Source organism: Meles meles, chromosome 5 (assembly GCF_922984935.1).
Source record: "Meles meles chromosome 5, mMelMel3.1 paternal haplotype, whole genome shotgun sequence".
NCBI classification, from domain to species: Eukaryota; Metazoa; Chordata; class Mammalia; order Carnivora; family Mustelidae; genus Meles; species Meles meles.
This window is the reverse complement of record NC_060070.1, coordinates 139,784,296-139,801,674: the sequence shown is the minus strand read 5'-3', so window position 1 is coordinate 139,801,674 and position 17,379 is coordinate 139,784,296. Positions and strand designations below refer to the sequence as shown.

At 48.9% G+C, this 17,379-nt stretch overlaps 1 protein-coding gene across 9 annotated transcripts in view; it reads right to left on the bottom strand.

Moving 5' to 3' along the window:
* The window catches only part of PHACTR1 (phosphatase and actin regulator 1), a 558,036-nt gene that overhangs the window by 70,049 nt on the left and 470,608 nt on the right, over positions 1–17,379 (bottom strand). For 8 of the 9 annotated variants that reach the window (XM_046005870.1, XM_046005873.1, XM_046005872.1 and 5 more), the window contains 2 exons: positions 14,618–14,785; positions 12,403–12,609 (listed from right to left, as the gene is read on the bottom strand). In XM_046005870.1, coding sequence (XP_045861826.1) covers positions 12,403–12,609; positions 14,618–14,785 — 375 coding nt within the window. The remainder of the gene's footprint in view (positions 1–12,402; positions 12,610–14,617; positions 14,786–17,379) is intronic. The other variant, XM_046005876.1, reaches the window with a different exon arrangement.

Below are 17,379 nucleotides of genomic sequence, written 5' to 3'. Positions count from 1 at the left end.
ACAAGGAAACATACACCTAATAGTCATTTCCGCTTAACGAGGCACGGACATTTTTGTAACAAGGACGACAGACTGAGATGAATGGATTGGGAATGGACGGCAGGCCCCTATCGTTTCTCTCCAAGATGCCAAGTTCTCACAGCAGTGATTTCAACCAACCTCATTGGGGAGATCTGGGAGAGGCAAAGTCCTGAGCCTCCGTCTGAGAAACTTCGATTCAGGAGGCTTACGACGGGGTCTGGGAGCCTGCTTCGTAGAGAAGCTCCCAGATCACTGTGACCTCGGTGGAGACCACGCCGAGAAAGTGCCCCACGTCATTACCGGGTTAAGCGGCACGAGATCATTACCAGAGTCTGTCAAGCTAAACGCAGAAGAGGAACCCTGAAATCACACGCTCACGCAGCTCCGTTAGCAAGAGCAACTGCCTGATCTCTTTGATGTTCCGTTTTCCAATCTGTGAAATGGGGATGAATGCATACGTCACAGGCCGAGCGCACAAACCACGTACGGTGAAGTGCACACACTGTGCGGCACTGTGCCTGGCGGTCAGCTGACGAACGGCAGCTGTGTTTCTGGTTGCTGCCGTTGTCAGCCCCGGGGGAGTGACTTCCTCAGGAAGCCCATCCGTCCTCCCCAAGGTGAAGGGGCCACCACTGGGCTCTCACCAGCCCTGTACTTCCCGTTGTCAACAGCATCTCATAGACAGTCGATCGAATCCATTTCATTTCTCTCGACTTCTTCCCGATTTTTATCAGCGGTAGGTGTAAGTGATCCCTTAACTTTACGACACTGGGTGCGGCTGTTCCCCTCCTGTTCGCTAACAAGGAGCTGGGCCTGGCGCATAGTATGTGCTCCGTAAGCAGCTGCTGATTTCTTTCTCATCACGTCTTCAGAGCCATGGGAAGAGGCAGGACTTAACGACTGCTTTCTCCTCCCCTACGGCTCTGCTAATCCAAGTGTGATCCGAGGACCAGCCGCCACAGAGCCTCTTGGGAGCCTGTCAGAAATGCAGAGTCCCAGGGCCCAGCCCAGGCCTTTTTTTTTTTTTTTTTAATATTTTATTTATTTGACAGAGATCACAAGTAGGCAGAGAGGCAGGCAGAGAGAGAGAAAGGGGGAAGCAGGCTCCCCGCTGAGCAGAGAGCCCGATGTGGGGCTCGATCCCAGGACCATGGCAGAGGCTTTAACCCACTGTGCCACCCAGGCACGCCAGCCCAGGCCTTCTGAACGAGAATGTGCCTCTTGACCAAGACCCCAGGGAGCCCTGCACCATCGACTCTGAGAAACTATCCTCCCAGGGCCACTCCTTGGTGAAGAGGCCGCTCCCTCGTGCAAAATGACCAGTGCCCAGGGCCTTCTGGAGGAGACTCAGCTCTGGTGCTTGCTCTCCGAGGGCTGAGCAGGGCCTGCGGGGGGGCCTCTGTTGCAGGATGACGCCTCTGAAATCACCGTTGGGTTAGATCTCACAAGAGCTGGGGTTTAATCCCAGTTCTGAGACCAAGAGACTCTATCACTTGGCCTAAGACCTAAACCTAAACCTTCCCAGGCCTCAGTTTGCTCATCTATAGAAAGGGAGCATAACCCACTTTACAGGTCTGTTATGATTAGTAAATGGATTAATATCTACACAGCTTCTCCATGGGGACCAGTGGGCTCAAATCCAGTCTCTGGTCTGTCCCGGCACGGGTCTGAGTCATCCCAGAGGAAGGGGCAGGCTTCTCTGACTCATTCTCCCAAAGGGCACGTTTTTATAATTTTATGAAGTCCCCAAACAGGTCAGTGGAGGGCCCAAGTACAAAATCCCTCCAATTTAGCTCTTGATTCCTTGATGTAAAAAAGGACCTCAACAAATGGAGTCTTCACGGATCCGAAAAATTAATATATTCTCAGCCTCTGCCACAGGCTGTCGTGAGGGTCAGACAAGAGGATATGGACATGCTTGACAATTGGCCCAGCAGGACATCCCTCTGGCCGGTACTCCCAGGACTCTTGCGGCCCCTGTGAGCATCCCCTAGCCTGATGCTTCCTGTCTGGGGAGGGACGCGAGAAGCCAAGACAGCAGATGGGAGTGCTGGTGGTTTAGTCTGCAGTGGTTCTAGGTAAGGAGGTGAAAAACCGGCTGAAAGTGAATGCAATAAGGGGAAAGAGAGCTTCCCGAGGACAGTCTCGGCAGCCTTCCTTGCTGGCAGCAAAGCGCTGCTGGAAGAGAAAAAGACGAGGCCACCCATATTTCGGGGCGTTCTTCTAAAGCGTGGCACCCTGCATCAGTGTGGAGGGCTAGTGGAAAAGAACATGGGACTGGGAATGACAGAACCTAGTTTCTCTGCTGTTCCATGGCTTGAGAAAGCCAGTGAATCTGCTTTGGGGATTCAGACTCTCTACCTCTAAAAATCCAGGGATTAAAAAACATCTCCTTTGCCTCGACAGCACCTCACTGAATAAAATAGCCTTGCATCTATGGGATGCGAGGTATTTGAGGATTGTTGGAGGGCACGCTCTACCTCCCGCATCTGTAATGATGACCGTGGCTGGTCCTGGGAGTGGGGGGAGCACACAAAGCTCTCTGCTTACTGACTTAGAAATGCATGAGTCCCTCTGCAGCCAGACCGATCGAGATGCAGTATATTCATAAAACTGTCTCATATTGATGGAGTGGCAAAAGCAGAAACAACCCGTTCCAGAGAACAAGGAAAATGAACTCAAACTGTGAGTGTCACAGAGCCATAAAACCCAAACATGACACAGCTCTGGCTTATGACTTCAGACAAGGGAAGGAAAAGTCCAGATTACTTCTCTAGTCCATTCTTGTACCATAAGACCGCGGTCTCTAACAGAAGCAGTCTGGGCTGAGGCACACCCCCCTTAGCCTCTCTCCGCCCTCTACCTTTTTTTATTAGCACCTGCTGTCGAAGCCCATTTGTAATCTGAGCACTTGTCAGTGAGAACAGCACTTAGTGTCTTAATGAACAGAGGCGCTGCAACAGCTTCTCAGTCATTTGCCACCTCGTTTCGGTGGGTTAGCGTCTCTGATCTCCTTTTACAGACACCGGCACGCCACCCGAAACCGTAAAGAACCTCTAGGAAGTGTACTTAGAACTTAAACAACAGTCCAGATCCGCCAAAGCCCGGAACCAGTTCCCCCTGACCGCAAACACAGGAGCTCACATGAGTTCTGTCAATTCCTTCAGAGCATCCCAGGGATTCTCAGATTGTTGGTCTGATGCCTGGAAAAGGCCACATGTCGATCAACCCTTTGTGGTAAGAGGGACCGTGCCGATGGAAACAAGTAACAAAGAAGTGACTTGCGTTTCATGCCCTAAGCTGGCTTTGCTCCCCCGAGCCAGGCCAGCACGTGGAAATCAATGACCACCTGATGTTTGGGACAAACACTTCCTGACACCTTCCAGAATCCTACAACTGAGGCCCAGGAGAGCACATACACACCGGCACCTAACTTCGTTTCTGAGTCGCTTTCCACGACTCAAGTTTTTCCACGACAAAAGTTTTGTTTTAAAATTAACCCCTTCCGGGGGCGCCTGAGTGGTTCAGTGCGTTAAAGCCTCTGCCTTTGGCTCAGGTCATGATCCCAGGGTCCTGGGATCAAGCCCTGCATCGGGCTCTCTGCTCAGCAGGGAGCCTGCTTCCTCCTCTCTCTCTCTCTGACTGCCTCTCTGCCTACAAATAAATAAATAAAATCTTAAAAAAAAAAAAAGAAAAAAAGAACTCTTTAAAATTAACTCCTTCCAAAGACTATCTGGGCAGATGACGACAAGGAGGGAGGGACATGCCTCACGGGGACGGGGATGCTGGGCAGCGGGTGGGGGCACCACTGGGTCACCTGTCATCTTCATGGGGCATGCAATTAAAGATTTTTTTTTTTGGAAGTAAAATTACACATTATTCATCGTAGGAAAGAGCTCTTCAAGAGCCACAACTGTAGGTGTCCCCATATCATGACAACAAACACCTGCTGAGATCAGCGTTTTGTTAGAGATGATGAATCATCTGCACAGAAGCACATTATGTGGGCTAACTCTGAAGTGAGGAGGATGAGCGCGACTGCCCCCAGGGAGAGCGGGGGAGGGGAGCAGCGTTCAACGGACGGATAACTGAGCTGCGGAACCTAAGGCTTCTGCAAGACAGGCACAAAGGACAGGGAGAAGGTTCTAGGGATGGACAGCTGCAAGAAGCTTGAACCCAATGATGACCACCAGGAGGATGGCTGTGACTATTCATGAGAAGGCTGGGGGAGTCAGGTCAATGTCACAGAGTCAGGAAGGGAAGTAAGGAAGGGAAGAATGAACATACTGTCTGATCCCAGACCACTGGACCAAGGGACAGATCAAGGATGTCTGAAAGTAGTTAATTTAGATGATATAAAATGAAATACTACATTGGGGCGCCTGGGTGGCTCAGGTGGTTAAGCATCTGCCTTCGGCACAGGTCATGACCCCAGGCGGTCCCAGGATCAATTCCTGCATCATCAGGCTCCCTGCTCAGGGGGAGTTTGCTTCTCCCTCTGCCTCTGCCCCTCCCCCAGCTCATGCTCATGCTCTGTTTCTGTCAAATAATATCTTTAAAAAAGTGAAATATGACATAGACCTTATGGAGCTATGAAGAGGCAGAACATTCGGGGTGAAGGTATGAGTAAATTCCTTCCCAGCGCGCTCTCCAACACCCCGGTCTGCACCACAAGTATGACTGATGCGTGACGGTCATGTTCTGTCTGCTACTCTAATAAGGGGCGGGGGGGGGGGGGCTTTTCCCTCTGGGTATCGGGGCTCCTTCAAGCTCTCCAGAGCATGAGGATCTGATTTGGTTTCCGGCGCACTCCGAACCCAAGAATAAGTACCCTGCTGCAAACTCTTGGGCAGTGATTACCGAGCTCCTCCTTCAATGCCTCTGCTAGAGGGGGATCTCGCGCTCACAAGCCCTCCTGTTCTGGGGCTGCTCGGTGCTAGCTGAGGACACAGCAGGGACCAGGGCTGACACCATCCCCACTCTCAGGAAACTTCCCCAGGACTCTGACACGACGTCCAAGAGAAGAAATAAAGGCAGCAGCTTGGTGTCCTTTGCAATTTCCGGTTGACAATGGCCATGCCCCCGTTTCCTTTATTTTTCCAGTGTGCATCCAGCCCCCAACATCGCTGTCCCTCAAATCCACAAGAGCATCAAGGAGACAAGCTGGGTGGAAATCAAGCCACGGTTGCTAAAGGTCCACAAAATGTGCCCATTCCTCCTCTAAAGTTAAATCCTTCACTGTGGCGTTCGAGGCTCTCGACAGTTCCCCTTCAACCCACGGCTGGCCTGACCTTTGATGACCTCCCCCACGAGTCCTGCCCCCCGCCAAGCTGGGCTGTTGGCTAGTTCCTGAACTCACTGTGACTCGTGTCAGGGGCCTCCATGAACTCTGCCTCCCACGTCACAACCTCCTTTCCCCTCAGCGACCTTCAAAATGGGATTCCTCTTTAAGTTTGACATCCCTCCTCCTTTCTGATGCTTCTTCTGATTTTGCAAAAGGATTTGGGGGGCACCTGGGTGGCTCAGTGGGTTGGGCCTCTGCCTTCTTCGGCTCAGAGCATGATCTCAGGGTCCTGGGATCGAGCCCTGCATCGGGCTCTCTGCTCACTGGGGAGCCTGCTTCCTCCTCTCTCTCTGCTTGCCTCTCTGCCCACTTGTGATCTCTGTCAAATAAATAAATAAAATCTTAAAAAAAAAAAGGATTTGGTCTCTTGCTGTTTGTATTTCTTGAGAACCATTTTATACGTCTTAATATGAAGCATTTTCTGTAGCTTCTAATTGCCTACCAGCCCTACAGCTGACGGGGGAACACTGCTTATAAATTATATCAAGGCTGGTGGCGTGCCTTGCATGGGGTGGACCCTCAAAACACGAGTGCCACCCAGCCTTATGAAGGAAGGAAGTCCGATCACGGCTATGGCACGGATGGGCCTTGAGCGCATGCTGAAAAGTGAAGGAAGCCTCTGAGAAAAAGACAAACACTGTACCATTCCACTTATCTGAGAGGTCTCAAATCCTAGAAACAAGAAGTAAATGTAAATGTGGTGGTTTTCAGGGGCGAAGGGGGCGGGGAAGGAAAAGGGGAGTCATTTAATAGGTACAGAGCTTCCATTCTGCAAGATGAAAAGGTTCTGGAAATCCCTTGCACAACAAACAACGTGAATCTAGTCAATGTTCCTGAATGGCTCACTCATCATCTGTTAAGAAGGTAAATTTAATGTTTTTTTTTTTTTTAAAGATTTTATTTATTTATTTGACAGACAAAGATCACAAGTAGGCAGAGAGGCATGCAGAGAGAGAGGAGGAAGCAGGCTCCCTGCCGAGCAGAGAGCCCGATGCGGGGCTCGATCCCCGGACCCTGGGATCATGACCTGAGCCGAAGGCAGAGGCTTTAACCCACTGAGCCGCCCAGGTACAAAAAGTGCCAAGTGAATTCCATCTCCAACCTAATGGGTGCCATAAAAATGTGTTTGTTGTCCTCTTTATGCTGGTCACAGAGGTGAGAGCAGAGAGCGCCCTCTAAAAATGATCTTAAAAGAGAGTCCTCCCATGCACTAAGAAAGAATTTCTGCATTTTAAGAAAGGGAAATCAAGACTAGAACAATACAGAAAATTAGGGATAAAGAGTAAATTCTGGTATATTTCCCATTCCTTCAAGGTACCAGCTACCTGGAGGGCTATGAACCCTGAACCTCTTTCTGAAACTTCTGGGTTGCAGTTCATGTTTTCCATTTGAAGGCAGAGGTGAGGTCCAAGGTCACCGTGGTCCAGTTACCAGTTTTCTTGTGCTTTCAGAGTAGAATGTAAGGATAGTGGGGAAAATAGATGATTTTGTGGGATTGGAGAGGAGGCTGCGGGTGGAGAACAAGGAAGGTGGGGTGGGATGCTAGAGAGGAATGGGGACGCACAGTAAGAGAGCCAGAGAGGAACAACAAAATCACAGATCAGAATGTGACGACAATGAACAGTGTCCACCAAACTTGAGAGACAGTATAAGCAGAAATGTTGGTTTGGGTGGATAGAAGATTCTCATTAGACATGTGGGAAGCTGAGAAGTACCACAGAGCACGGATGCCATGTGCCTGGGTAAGTCTGCAGGTGTAAAAACTTTGGAATGTTGAAACTAGCTGCCGACGAACAGAAATTCCTTGTATTTCAAGTCTAAAGACAAAGAAACCCTGGGCAGATTCACATTCGCAGGAGGACTTATTTTTAAAGGATTAGCAATACTTCTTTTTCTTTTATTTCTTTTAAAGATTCATATTTATTTTGGAGAGAAAGAGGGAAAGCAAGCAGGAAAGGAGCAAAGTGAGAGGGAGGCTCCATACTGACTCAGGACTCAATCTCGTAACCTGAGATTGTGACCTGAGCCCAAGTCAAAAGTGGGATGCTTCACTGACTGAGTCCCTCAGGCATCCCAACATTTCCTTTTCTTTTCGAATTGCTGGTCTCTAATTGTAGCCAAATCCTTCCCTTGGGATTCACCCTGTTCTTGATTCTTACAGACTGTCTATATTTCTAGCATGTTCTTCCAAACCCAACCCAACTGCTTTCAGGTCCTCCTCTTCGTAATCAAGGGTCTTGAGAATATTACTTATTTTTGAAAGACTGGATACATTTTTGTCTTTGAGTTATGCAAATAAAGAAGCCAATTTCCTTTTTAAAAATTTAACCAATCTATTTATTTATTTTTGAGAGAGAGAGAGGGAGAGAGAAAGAGAGTGTGCAAGCCGTTGTGGAGGGCTCTGGTGGAGGACCAGAGGGAAAGTGACGAAGAATCTCAAGCAGGTTCCATGCTCAGCATGGAGCCTAACACGGGGCTTGATCTCACGACCCTGAAATCATGCCCTGAGCTGAAATCAAGAGTTGGGTCCTTCACCGACTGAGCCACCCGGGTGCCACAGGAAGCCAATTTTCTAAAAACAGATTGAAACACACAAGGCCAGAAAAATCCAAAGAAAGCTCCTGATTCCATTGTTTTGAAGTTTAAGAACAGATTATCTTCGTGAGGCTGGTAGAAACTAATGGTTATGAATAAGAACTCGAGTAAAACAAAGTAGGTCCATCTCTGGCACTTACTAGCTCTGTAACCACCACCGAGTTATTGCACTTATCTGAATTTCCTTTTCCTCCTCTAGGAAAAAGAGAGAATAATGATAATAGCATCGTCTCCATAGGACTAAAGGATATGCCGTCAAATTCTCAAAAAATGGCAGCTACCGTTATTATCACCCAAGTGTGACCGGCAGACTGTGAAATCCCGCTCTCGCGGGAATTGATTATTCATTCCATCAGCACCCGCGGGGTGCCTAATCACAGGGACCATACGGGAGGCATGGATGCATCATGCAGTGTGTCATGCCAGACGCCTGGAACCAGCATGGCTGGCGAGGTGACTGACGGAGACTTAGAAAGACAGAAGACAGCGGTTCCCCGGCTCCCCCGCTTCGATCAACCCTTTTCCTCTGGGGTCCACCGTCAGCCCAAGAGAGATGCGTTTAGAGAATCATTGGCCTCAGACCGTTAGCATTACGCACTCAACTTCCAGAACGGAAGGAAGGGAATGCGATGCTCCTCTATGACCTGCAATTGTGTAGGCCGCTGTTGGAGAACAGGATGAGGACAAGAGAAGAAGAAAGACCGTTTGGCAGAGCAAGTAGGCCTCTGTACTTGCTGGTAAACAGAAAATTCGCGAGACGGTCTCCAAGTTCATAATGGTTTTCCTGATAAAGTGCACGCACATGCCAAAGCAGAGATGTTTCTGCTTGTCTTTGCCTGGCCGTGTACTTGGAAGTGGCCCCAGTTCAGGCTCACGCTTCCTCTACTGGACCTACTGGACCATTAACCGCTGTCACTCTCCGTTAATCACGCTTGGTGTCTTTCAAACTCTCCTGCGTTTCCTTCCAAAATGTCAACGGGACAACCGAGAGTGAGAGAGGACAGGCTACAACTTATAAGTCTCAATTTAGAGTTCTAGAATTCTTCGTGTATTAATTTCTTCTAACAGAGCCCAGCTGTCTCTAGAGTAATTAGCAACACAACAGGGTTAACGTAGCTGCCTCACGGAGATGCGGGTTCATCGTGACTGATGGTTCACTTCCAGAAATTAAGTGTGTCTAATTGGGTTTAAGCCCGAAAGGACAGCACCAGGCCTGCAGCCCGTGGATGTCTCCACCTGTCTTGTCTTCCTCCTGTTGCAGGAGCCACCAGATGCAGCAGGGAAGGACTATTCGCTCTCAGCTATTTTGATCTGTTTGATCCAATCTGTATAGAGGTAAGGTTCAGAGAGCGTAGGTAAGTCCACTCTCCTTGGAAAAGGACAGGGGAAGCCAAAGATTGGGCTAATTCACATATACCCTGAGTCTCTCATACACCAAGAGTCCTGAGGACACCGGGCTGCCCAAGTTCACAGCTCACAGCTGATGCTGGGAATGAATGAAGTGTGCCTTCATTCATTAGATAACTAGATCAATTAGAGGACATTGTCGGCTGAGAAATTCTGTCAATTCTTCTTTTCAAATGTCTTTTCTATTGTTCTGTTCGTTCTCCTCCTGTGTGATCAGCCGGAGAGGCTCATTAGCTCATATTTTAGACACAAGAGGAGCTTTCCCCAGAGTCTCCCTGGTTCAGATTATTCAAGTTCAACTAGTGATTCTGGAGAATGAGGCATAGGGCTGGCCTTCGTAGGCTTCCACCTTCTCTTTGTGCTCACTCTACACAGGGACCCAGGAACGTCTTTGAAAGGCTAGTTATCATCACATCACTCCGCTGCTCAAAAAACTCCAAAGGTTCTCCACTGTCCCGGGAACAGAATCTAAGTCCTCATACGCCTTACCCAGTGAACGCTTTCTCAATCCATCCTGAGACAGACCCTCTGCCCCAGCGCGGCTACCTTGTCATGGACTCAACACAAGGCCATCTTTGGGCCTCTGACCTGGGCCTTCCCTTCTGGAATGTTCTCCCCTCATTCTCTATTATACACGCCCCTTATACCTGAAGGGTCAGCTCAAGCTTCAGCCCTTCCATGTTCTTGAATCAGATTGCATGGAACTGGGGCACCTGGATGGCTCAGTGGGTTAAAGCCTCTGTCTTCGACTCAGGTCATGATCCCAGGGTCCTGGGATCGAGCCCCGCATCAGGCTCTCTGCTCAGCAGGGATCCTGCTCTCCCCACCCCTGCCTGCCTCTCTGCCTACTTGTGATCTCTTTGTCAAATAAGTAAATAAAATCTTAAAAAAAAAAAGATTGCCGGAACTCCAGTGACGCTGCTGACACTATTTTGGTACTCTATTCTGTGCGTATACATAATATAGATAACATACAAAAATATATATGTAAAATTTATATATTAAACTGTGATTTATTTGCATCTGCTTTGATACCTAGCACATGTGTGAGGAATGAATAGGAACTACATATGGGAGTTTATTTTGCAATATTTAATCTTCAGGGAAATTTGGCCTCACAGCCTTCAAAAGCCTATAGCTCTTCAAAGGTATGTAATTGTTTTCTAGAATTAGAACAAGCAACTCTAATTCTAGAACAAAATTAGGAGAAATATCAATGCTTATTAAGCAACGTGCGCTATTGGGGACGTGGGCTGCGGGGACAGAAGTTGGGAGAGCCCACAGGGGGCCACACAGGTCAGTCCTACTTCACACTGGGCAGCTAACAAAAACGTGTTGCGGACACGAGAATCTGTTCACCAGATACCACTGCGTGCAAAAAAGCTGCTGAGAAGAGACTACGTGTAAGCCTGTATTTCACCTTTGTTAGACAAACGGACAGTGGTTATCTCTTGGAGGCCGGTTTCTGAGGGCACTTTCTCCTCTGTGGTTTTCTGTGCATTTACATTTTGGGGCACTGGACTGAAGTGTTACTAATGTATTGAATGGTTCCTTGACTGATTGATTGATTGATTTTATTTATTTGAGAAAGAGAGAGCATGAGCAGGATGAGGGGCAGAGGGAAAAGCAGGCTCTCGGCTGAGTGGGGGACCCGACACAGGGCATGATCTTGGGGGCTCCAGGATCATGACCTGAGCTGAAGGCAAACGCCCAACCAACTGAGCCACCCAGGAGCCCCAGAACAGTTCCTTTAGGTGGAAATGTGTTCTTTCGAAGCACAAACATCTGACTTGGGTGGACATGCATGTGGATAAAGTAGTTTGACTCAATCTTGTGTTTAAGTTGGACTCGAGTAAACCTCAGCGCCATGTGGGAGACACCCTTCTGTCATGGTGACAGCGGTCCCTGGACAAGGTACTAGGAAGCGTGGGGTGTGAGCGTGTTTCCACTGCACTGCTCCTGCCAGCCTGGCTAAAGACGCTGATTTTTCTTAAACTTCAGCTTTTCTGCTATAAAAGAGGGGAATACTCTGCCCCACCCCTATCCTCGTCACATCTCACAAAAATAAATTAGAAACTGTTAACGAAAATACCAACCCCACTATAAAAAGGCAGCTGATCAAGGTTGGAGAAATACCCCCTCAAATCTTTATTCTTTTTTTTTTTTTAAGATTTTATTTATTTGTTTGACAGAGATCACAAGTAGGCAGAGAGGCAGGCAGAGAGAGGGGGAAGCAGGCTCCCTGCTGTGCAGAGCGCCCGATCTGGGGGTCGATCCCAGGACCCTGAGATCATTACCTAAGCCGAAGGCAGAGGCTTAACACACTGAGCCACCCAGGTGCCCCTCTTCACTCTTTAATGAAATCACAACGTTATATCAGAAAGCAGTGTCCAGTTCATGGACGGTGAAGTACCATTTCACCAGATGCCCTATCTAACGGCGGTGGGTGCGTTGATGAACACTTTCAACGTGAGAATGTAAAAATCACTTTAGGATAAAACTCACTCTTCTTTTAAAAGTATTTCCCATGATACTCCGCAGATTGTCTCTACTTTTTTTTTTTTTTTTTTTTTAAACAGAACAAACAGCACAGACATGAATTTTAACAGAGGAAATACGCCGGGCTTCAGATCAATAATTTAAAGACAAAAACTTTAAAGCTTTGGCAAACTCTTTACAAAGGGAACAAGGTACTACTCTTCATCTTTGTGAAGATTTTGACATTGAATCTAATTCAACTCGATGGGCCAGTAATCCTGAGTCGGTCACACAAATACCAAGGTACATAGTTACAGATACACACGACAAAGGCTCTCGGCATGTGGCTGGCAGGTGCGTATCGAACGCTTCTTGACAAAAACACACAGACCCAGGTCACGACTGCGTGTACCGAGACGCACATGGAAACGACGGAATGTTCCACAGAGCAGCCTGGGGAGAGGTGCAACAGGGCTGATAAAGAGAAAAAGAGCGTGAGAGGTTATCCCTTGAAGGGAAGGCAGGGCGGCACGCCCCCAGAAGACGTCTTGACTCACCTGTTAAGTGGTTGGCAATCCTGGCAGTGGGTTTGGGAGGCAGGGCAGGGGGTTGCTTGAGAAGGGACAGCTGCTTCACTGGGGTCTCCTCATGGTCTCCAGAGAAAGCAGCAGGTTTTTTGGGGGGCAGTAGCAGGACTGGTTTGGCTGAAGGATCTTGGGACAGGAGGACTCCAGACTCACTGGCAGAGGGACTCTCTTCAGACACTGAGGGGACAACCACACGACACACAGGAGACATTACACAAAGGCAGCGCAGGTGGGGCCAGCGGGAGCACACAGGACGGGGGTGTGGGTCGGCGACACAGCACTGCGCCCACTGCTTCCGGTCGCCGTGCACGTGGGGAGAGTTAAAGAGAGGCCTCTAGAAATCCAGTAGAGCAGGGGGTGGGGGTGGAGGGACACATCAGGGAGGCCGAGGCAGTAGGGGGGAGGTGGGAGGGGAAAGAAAGGGGAAAAGGGAAGAGGACATTTTCTCCAAACTGTCCCAAGCTTAACCACTGCAATCTTGGCATTTCTACTACACCTTCTGTGAGGGCTCTAAAACGTGACTCATGGGACCACAGCAACAATCCACCAATGGCAGGTGCAGAGGGCCAGGGACAAAGGGCCCCCATCCAAACTAAACCAGCACCCAAGGCTGACATCCTCCCTTGGGCCTGTTTGCCCTTTGTTGAGAGAAGACAGAGGAGATGGTGGGGCCTTGCTTTTTTCCCACTGGGTCTCCCTGGGTCTGGGACATGAAGTCACGAAGGAGCCCCCGAAGGCTGACACCAGGCCGGTGTCCCCACACAGCCTGGGATGGCTGCTCACCAGCCGAGCTGGGCAGAGGCTGTCAACAGGCACCTTATCATTTTAGGGGTCCCTATAAACCTTGACCAGACAGAGGATGCACCAAGACAATGTCTTTTTGTCTCCCCGCTTCCTCTCTCCTCTCACTGGCCGGAATGATGGTTTTTCTGCTTGCTTTCCCCCATTTCTCTTTGCTCAGCACTGGGTCTGGCTCTTCCTTTCCACCACGGGAGACCCCGTCTGGCTCTAGTTAAGAGCTGTCCCGGGGTGCGGACGGGGGGCGGCCTGGCCAGCGAGCCTGTAACTCTGGGTTCGCTGGGATGACAGATCTCCCTCTAACGGTCAAATCTGCATGATCCCAGCGTCCCAAGAAGGGCTGGATGAGAAACGCAATTCACTGCTTTCGCTGGAATCGTCTGCTCAGCCTCGGGGAGAACGCAACTCCAATGCGTTGCCTCCTTCCTCTCGTCCCTGCTGCGACAGCAATGACTCCAGTGACTCTCCCCTAACCTCTTCCTCCTTCCTGATCTGGGCTGCAGTTTTCCCTGTAGCATCAAAGCCTTCGTGAGTACTGTTCTCTCCCCTCTCCCAAGGGACCTCACTATCATCAGCATCGGAGAAATGACTCATTAGGTCCCAAAGAGGAGCATGGTATGGGCTGTGTCACACCAGCTCTCCTGTCCTCCCACCTGAGCTCTGCTGGAGCAGACTTGGCATATGGTGTGGAAGTAGGACATGGCCTTTCTCCCCACACTCCGGAGATCCCGGAGGTCCCTCCCCCCACCAGGCTCGCCTCTTGACAACAAGGATCGCTCCTACTGGCTGTTGGGAAGACCCCTCCTTCTGCAAACCTTCCGAGGAAGTGAGTACTGACCATTCCGAGGGCTTTGGACCAAAGAAGTCGTGACAGTCCAATGGCACCAAACATGACCTATCAGTAGCATTCGCGTTAATTGGGAAAGTGCAGACAATTTAATAGCCAATCAACACATCGATTGTGTGCAGTAAACGGATACAATTTGCTAAATTGATCCAACCATTAGCTGGTATTCTGAGGCTGGGCTTAAGGGCCATGCTAGGGTTTTACGAACACGTGAATTAGGTACAGTGTAGAAGAAGTACAGGATTCCTTAGCTTAACAGAAACGAGTTCTAGGGGAAAACAAAACAAAACAAAACAAAACACCAATAACATTTTAAATCCCCCATAGTACAAAAACAGGGCATGTCTTCTTTAAAGACATTAAGATTACAAAAAATCTTTTGGAAACACTATAGCACAGTAAGTGTAAATATGTCCTGATTGGACAATTTCATTCCCATTTCCAGGAGATTCAGAGGCTCAGGGTGGTGCCAAACAGAAGTTCAAGTCCGGCGGGGCTACAGGTCCCGAATGCCACAGGCAATTCGACCAGGGGCTTTACCTGTCCCATCCATGATGTCTGAAGGCTGGAGCACCTCGTATGAGCAGGGATCCCTGGGCATGGGGACCGGCTCCATTTCGGATAGGGCTGGCAGAGACAGCTGACTGGAGCTCAGGGACTGTCCGTTTTCCAGCGAATCATCTTCGTTCGATATGGAGAGCTCCCCGTCTGTGGGCGCGAGAAGGAGACAGCACAGTTAGACAACGCCCGCCTTCCAGGGAAGGGTGACATTTATTGTCGGCGAACTGAATCTAAATGTTTCTGAACAATCTTTATCAAGGTCAGTCTGTAAAATCTGCCCTTGTTCTTTTGCTTTTCAGACACTTGTTTTATTTTAAACATAAGGCATCTGACCCCGAGGGTGGCAATTTCCAGTGACCTCTAGCAAATTGCCTGTTTTACTCTCCATCTTTCTAACCATAACCCCCTATTTTGTAGGTTTTTCTTTTTTTAACAAAAGTGAATTAAAATGAACTTTTCTTCCTAATTTTGGAAAACTGGAAAAACTGAGCAGGCCTCAGGGATTGAAAACCAGGAGTAGGAATGTCTACTTCGGGGAGCCAAGGGCTTCATAACACTTGACAAACACCAGAAGCATGGTTCTCTAAGTCTCTAGGAAAAATTCGTCCTCGTTTCTCTTTTTTCCCCCTGCCAGGATCCAATTTCTCCAGGCAGATAAATGTTTAGGAATTTGAACCCCCCCCGCCCCCCTCCTGACAACAGGGACCACTCCTCACTGGCACCGGGAGGGTCCCGCCTTCCGCAAACCTTCTGAGTACTGACCACTCACAGGGGGCTTCAGACCACAGCCGAGGGCTGCGGCATCCTAAGGACACTGGGTAGTAAGTGCCAGGATTCTCCCAGTGTCCACCAGTGATCACGCCTGGCCTGGAGGGGAGCAGACTTTGATCTTGCTTAAAGTGCCTCAAAGCCAGGGGCAGGCAGCTAGTTAGCACCCCGGGAAAGGATCAAAGGCTCCCACACAATGGCCATTTGTCAAATCAAAACTCCCCCAGGGTGATCTCATTCTAGCCCAGGGGAGTCCTAAATAACGAGACATTGAAGTCAAATTAATTTTTAAAGAGGATGGGAAGCTGTTCCAGTAAGAGGAATAAATATCCAGAGGAAAGACTCCTACTTTATGCTTAGTCAGAAACATAGAACCCAGCAAAGCAATCACCAGCACTAAAAGCAGAAGAAAGGGGATTTACTTGTAGAAATCAAACAGGGAAATGACTCCAAGGTGGAGCTTGTATAAATAATCCTTTTCTTGTGTGATGCTCCTTCCAAGGCTTTAATTTTAGACACAACAGTACGTGGTGGTAAAAGGAGGCTCTGCCAGCCCCCTCCCTCCCCAGTTGGAACTGGCCTGATGAAGCTTTCAACAGAGTCACCTACACACCAACAGGCTTTTGACGGCATATGGTTCAAGGACATAGGCTATTTGACCTGAATCTTGTATAAACCCAGAAAAAAGTAGAATAGATACCAAAGAATCATCTGAGGCAGATGACAGAAAGCACTGACACACTGTTAGATTGTGGTTTTCTCCCCATTTTTTCTTTTTATTTATTTTTATTTTATTTTTTTAAAAGATTTTATTTATTTTTTGACAGAGAGAGATCACAAGTAGGCAGAGAGGCAGGCAGAGAGAGAGAAAGGGAAGCAGGCTCCCTGCCGATCAGAGAGCCCGATGTGGGGCTCGATCCCAGGACCCCGGGATCATGAGCTGAGCCGAAGGCAGTGGCTTAACCCACTGAGCCACCCAGGTGCCCCATTTTTTTATTTAAAAAAAAATATTTTATTTATTTATTTGACAGAGAGAGAGAGAGATCACAAGTAGGCAGAGAGGCAGGCAGAGAGAGAGAGGGGGAAGCAGGCTCCCTGCTGAGCAGAGAGCCCGATGCGGGGCTCTATCCAGGACCTCAAGACCACAACCCGAGCCGAAGGTAGAGGCTTTAACCCACCGAGCCACCCAGGCGCCCCTCTCCGCATTTTTTTTCTTTCTTTTTTTTTTTTTTTTAATTTTATTTATTTATTTATTTGACAGACAGAAATCACTAGTAGGCAGAGAGGCAGGCAGAGGGAAGGAGAAGCAGGCTTCCTGCTAAGCAGAGAGCCCTACTCGGGGCTCGATCCCAGGACCCTGAGATCATGACCTGAGCCGAAGGCAGAGGCTTAACTCATTGAGCCACCCAGGCGCCCCCCTCCCCATTTTTTTTCATTTGGCCCTTCCATGTGCCTGAAATGGCGCGATCGTTAGTACAATTATAATTAACAAAATGATTACTACTCCTTGTTGATAAGAGAAGAAGAGCAGTGTGGACTGTAGGTACACAGCCAAACCGAAAGTCTTTGGTTCGAAAGTGTGTTATTGCACTGCCGTCCCCTTGGGGACACTCCCTGGTCCCCTCAACACGCTTGAATTTAGCATATTCTCATGGGTGATGCCATGGGAAGGACCAACACTTCATGTTTCCAGTTGGTGGAACAATGATGCCGTTTTCACACAGTTTAACGCATCCCTAGGAAACCACTTTGGTTTTTGATGTTCTCGGTGCAATAAAGGTCCCGGTTAAGACAACCCAAAGAGGAGGGGGTTTTCAAGGCCCCCTGCCAAGTTCTGGTTCTTTGGGGGCACTGGCAGAATCAAATGACTGTTGTACTTTTGGACAGGTAAACAGGACTGGCGGAAAGATACAAGTGTAGTTGGATACTTTAGAATCTATGAACCTCGGTTTCGTCAAGGCGGCTGGCTTAGT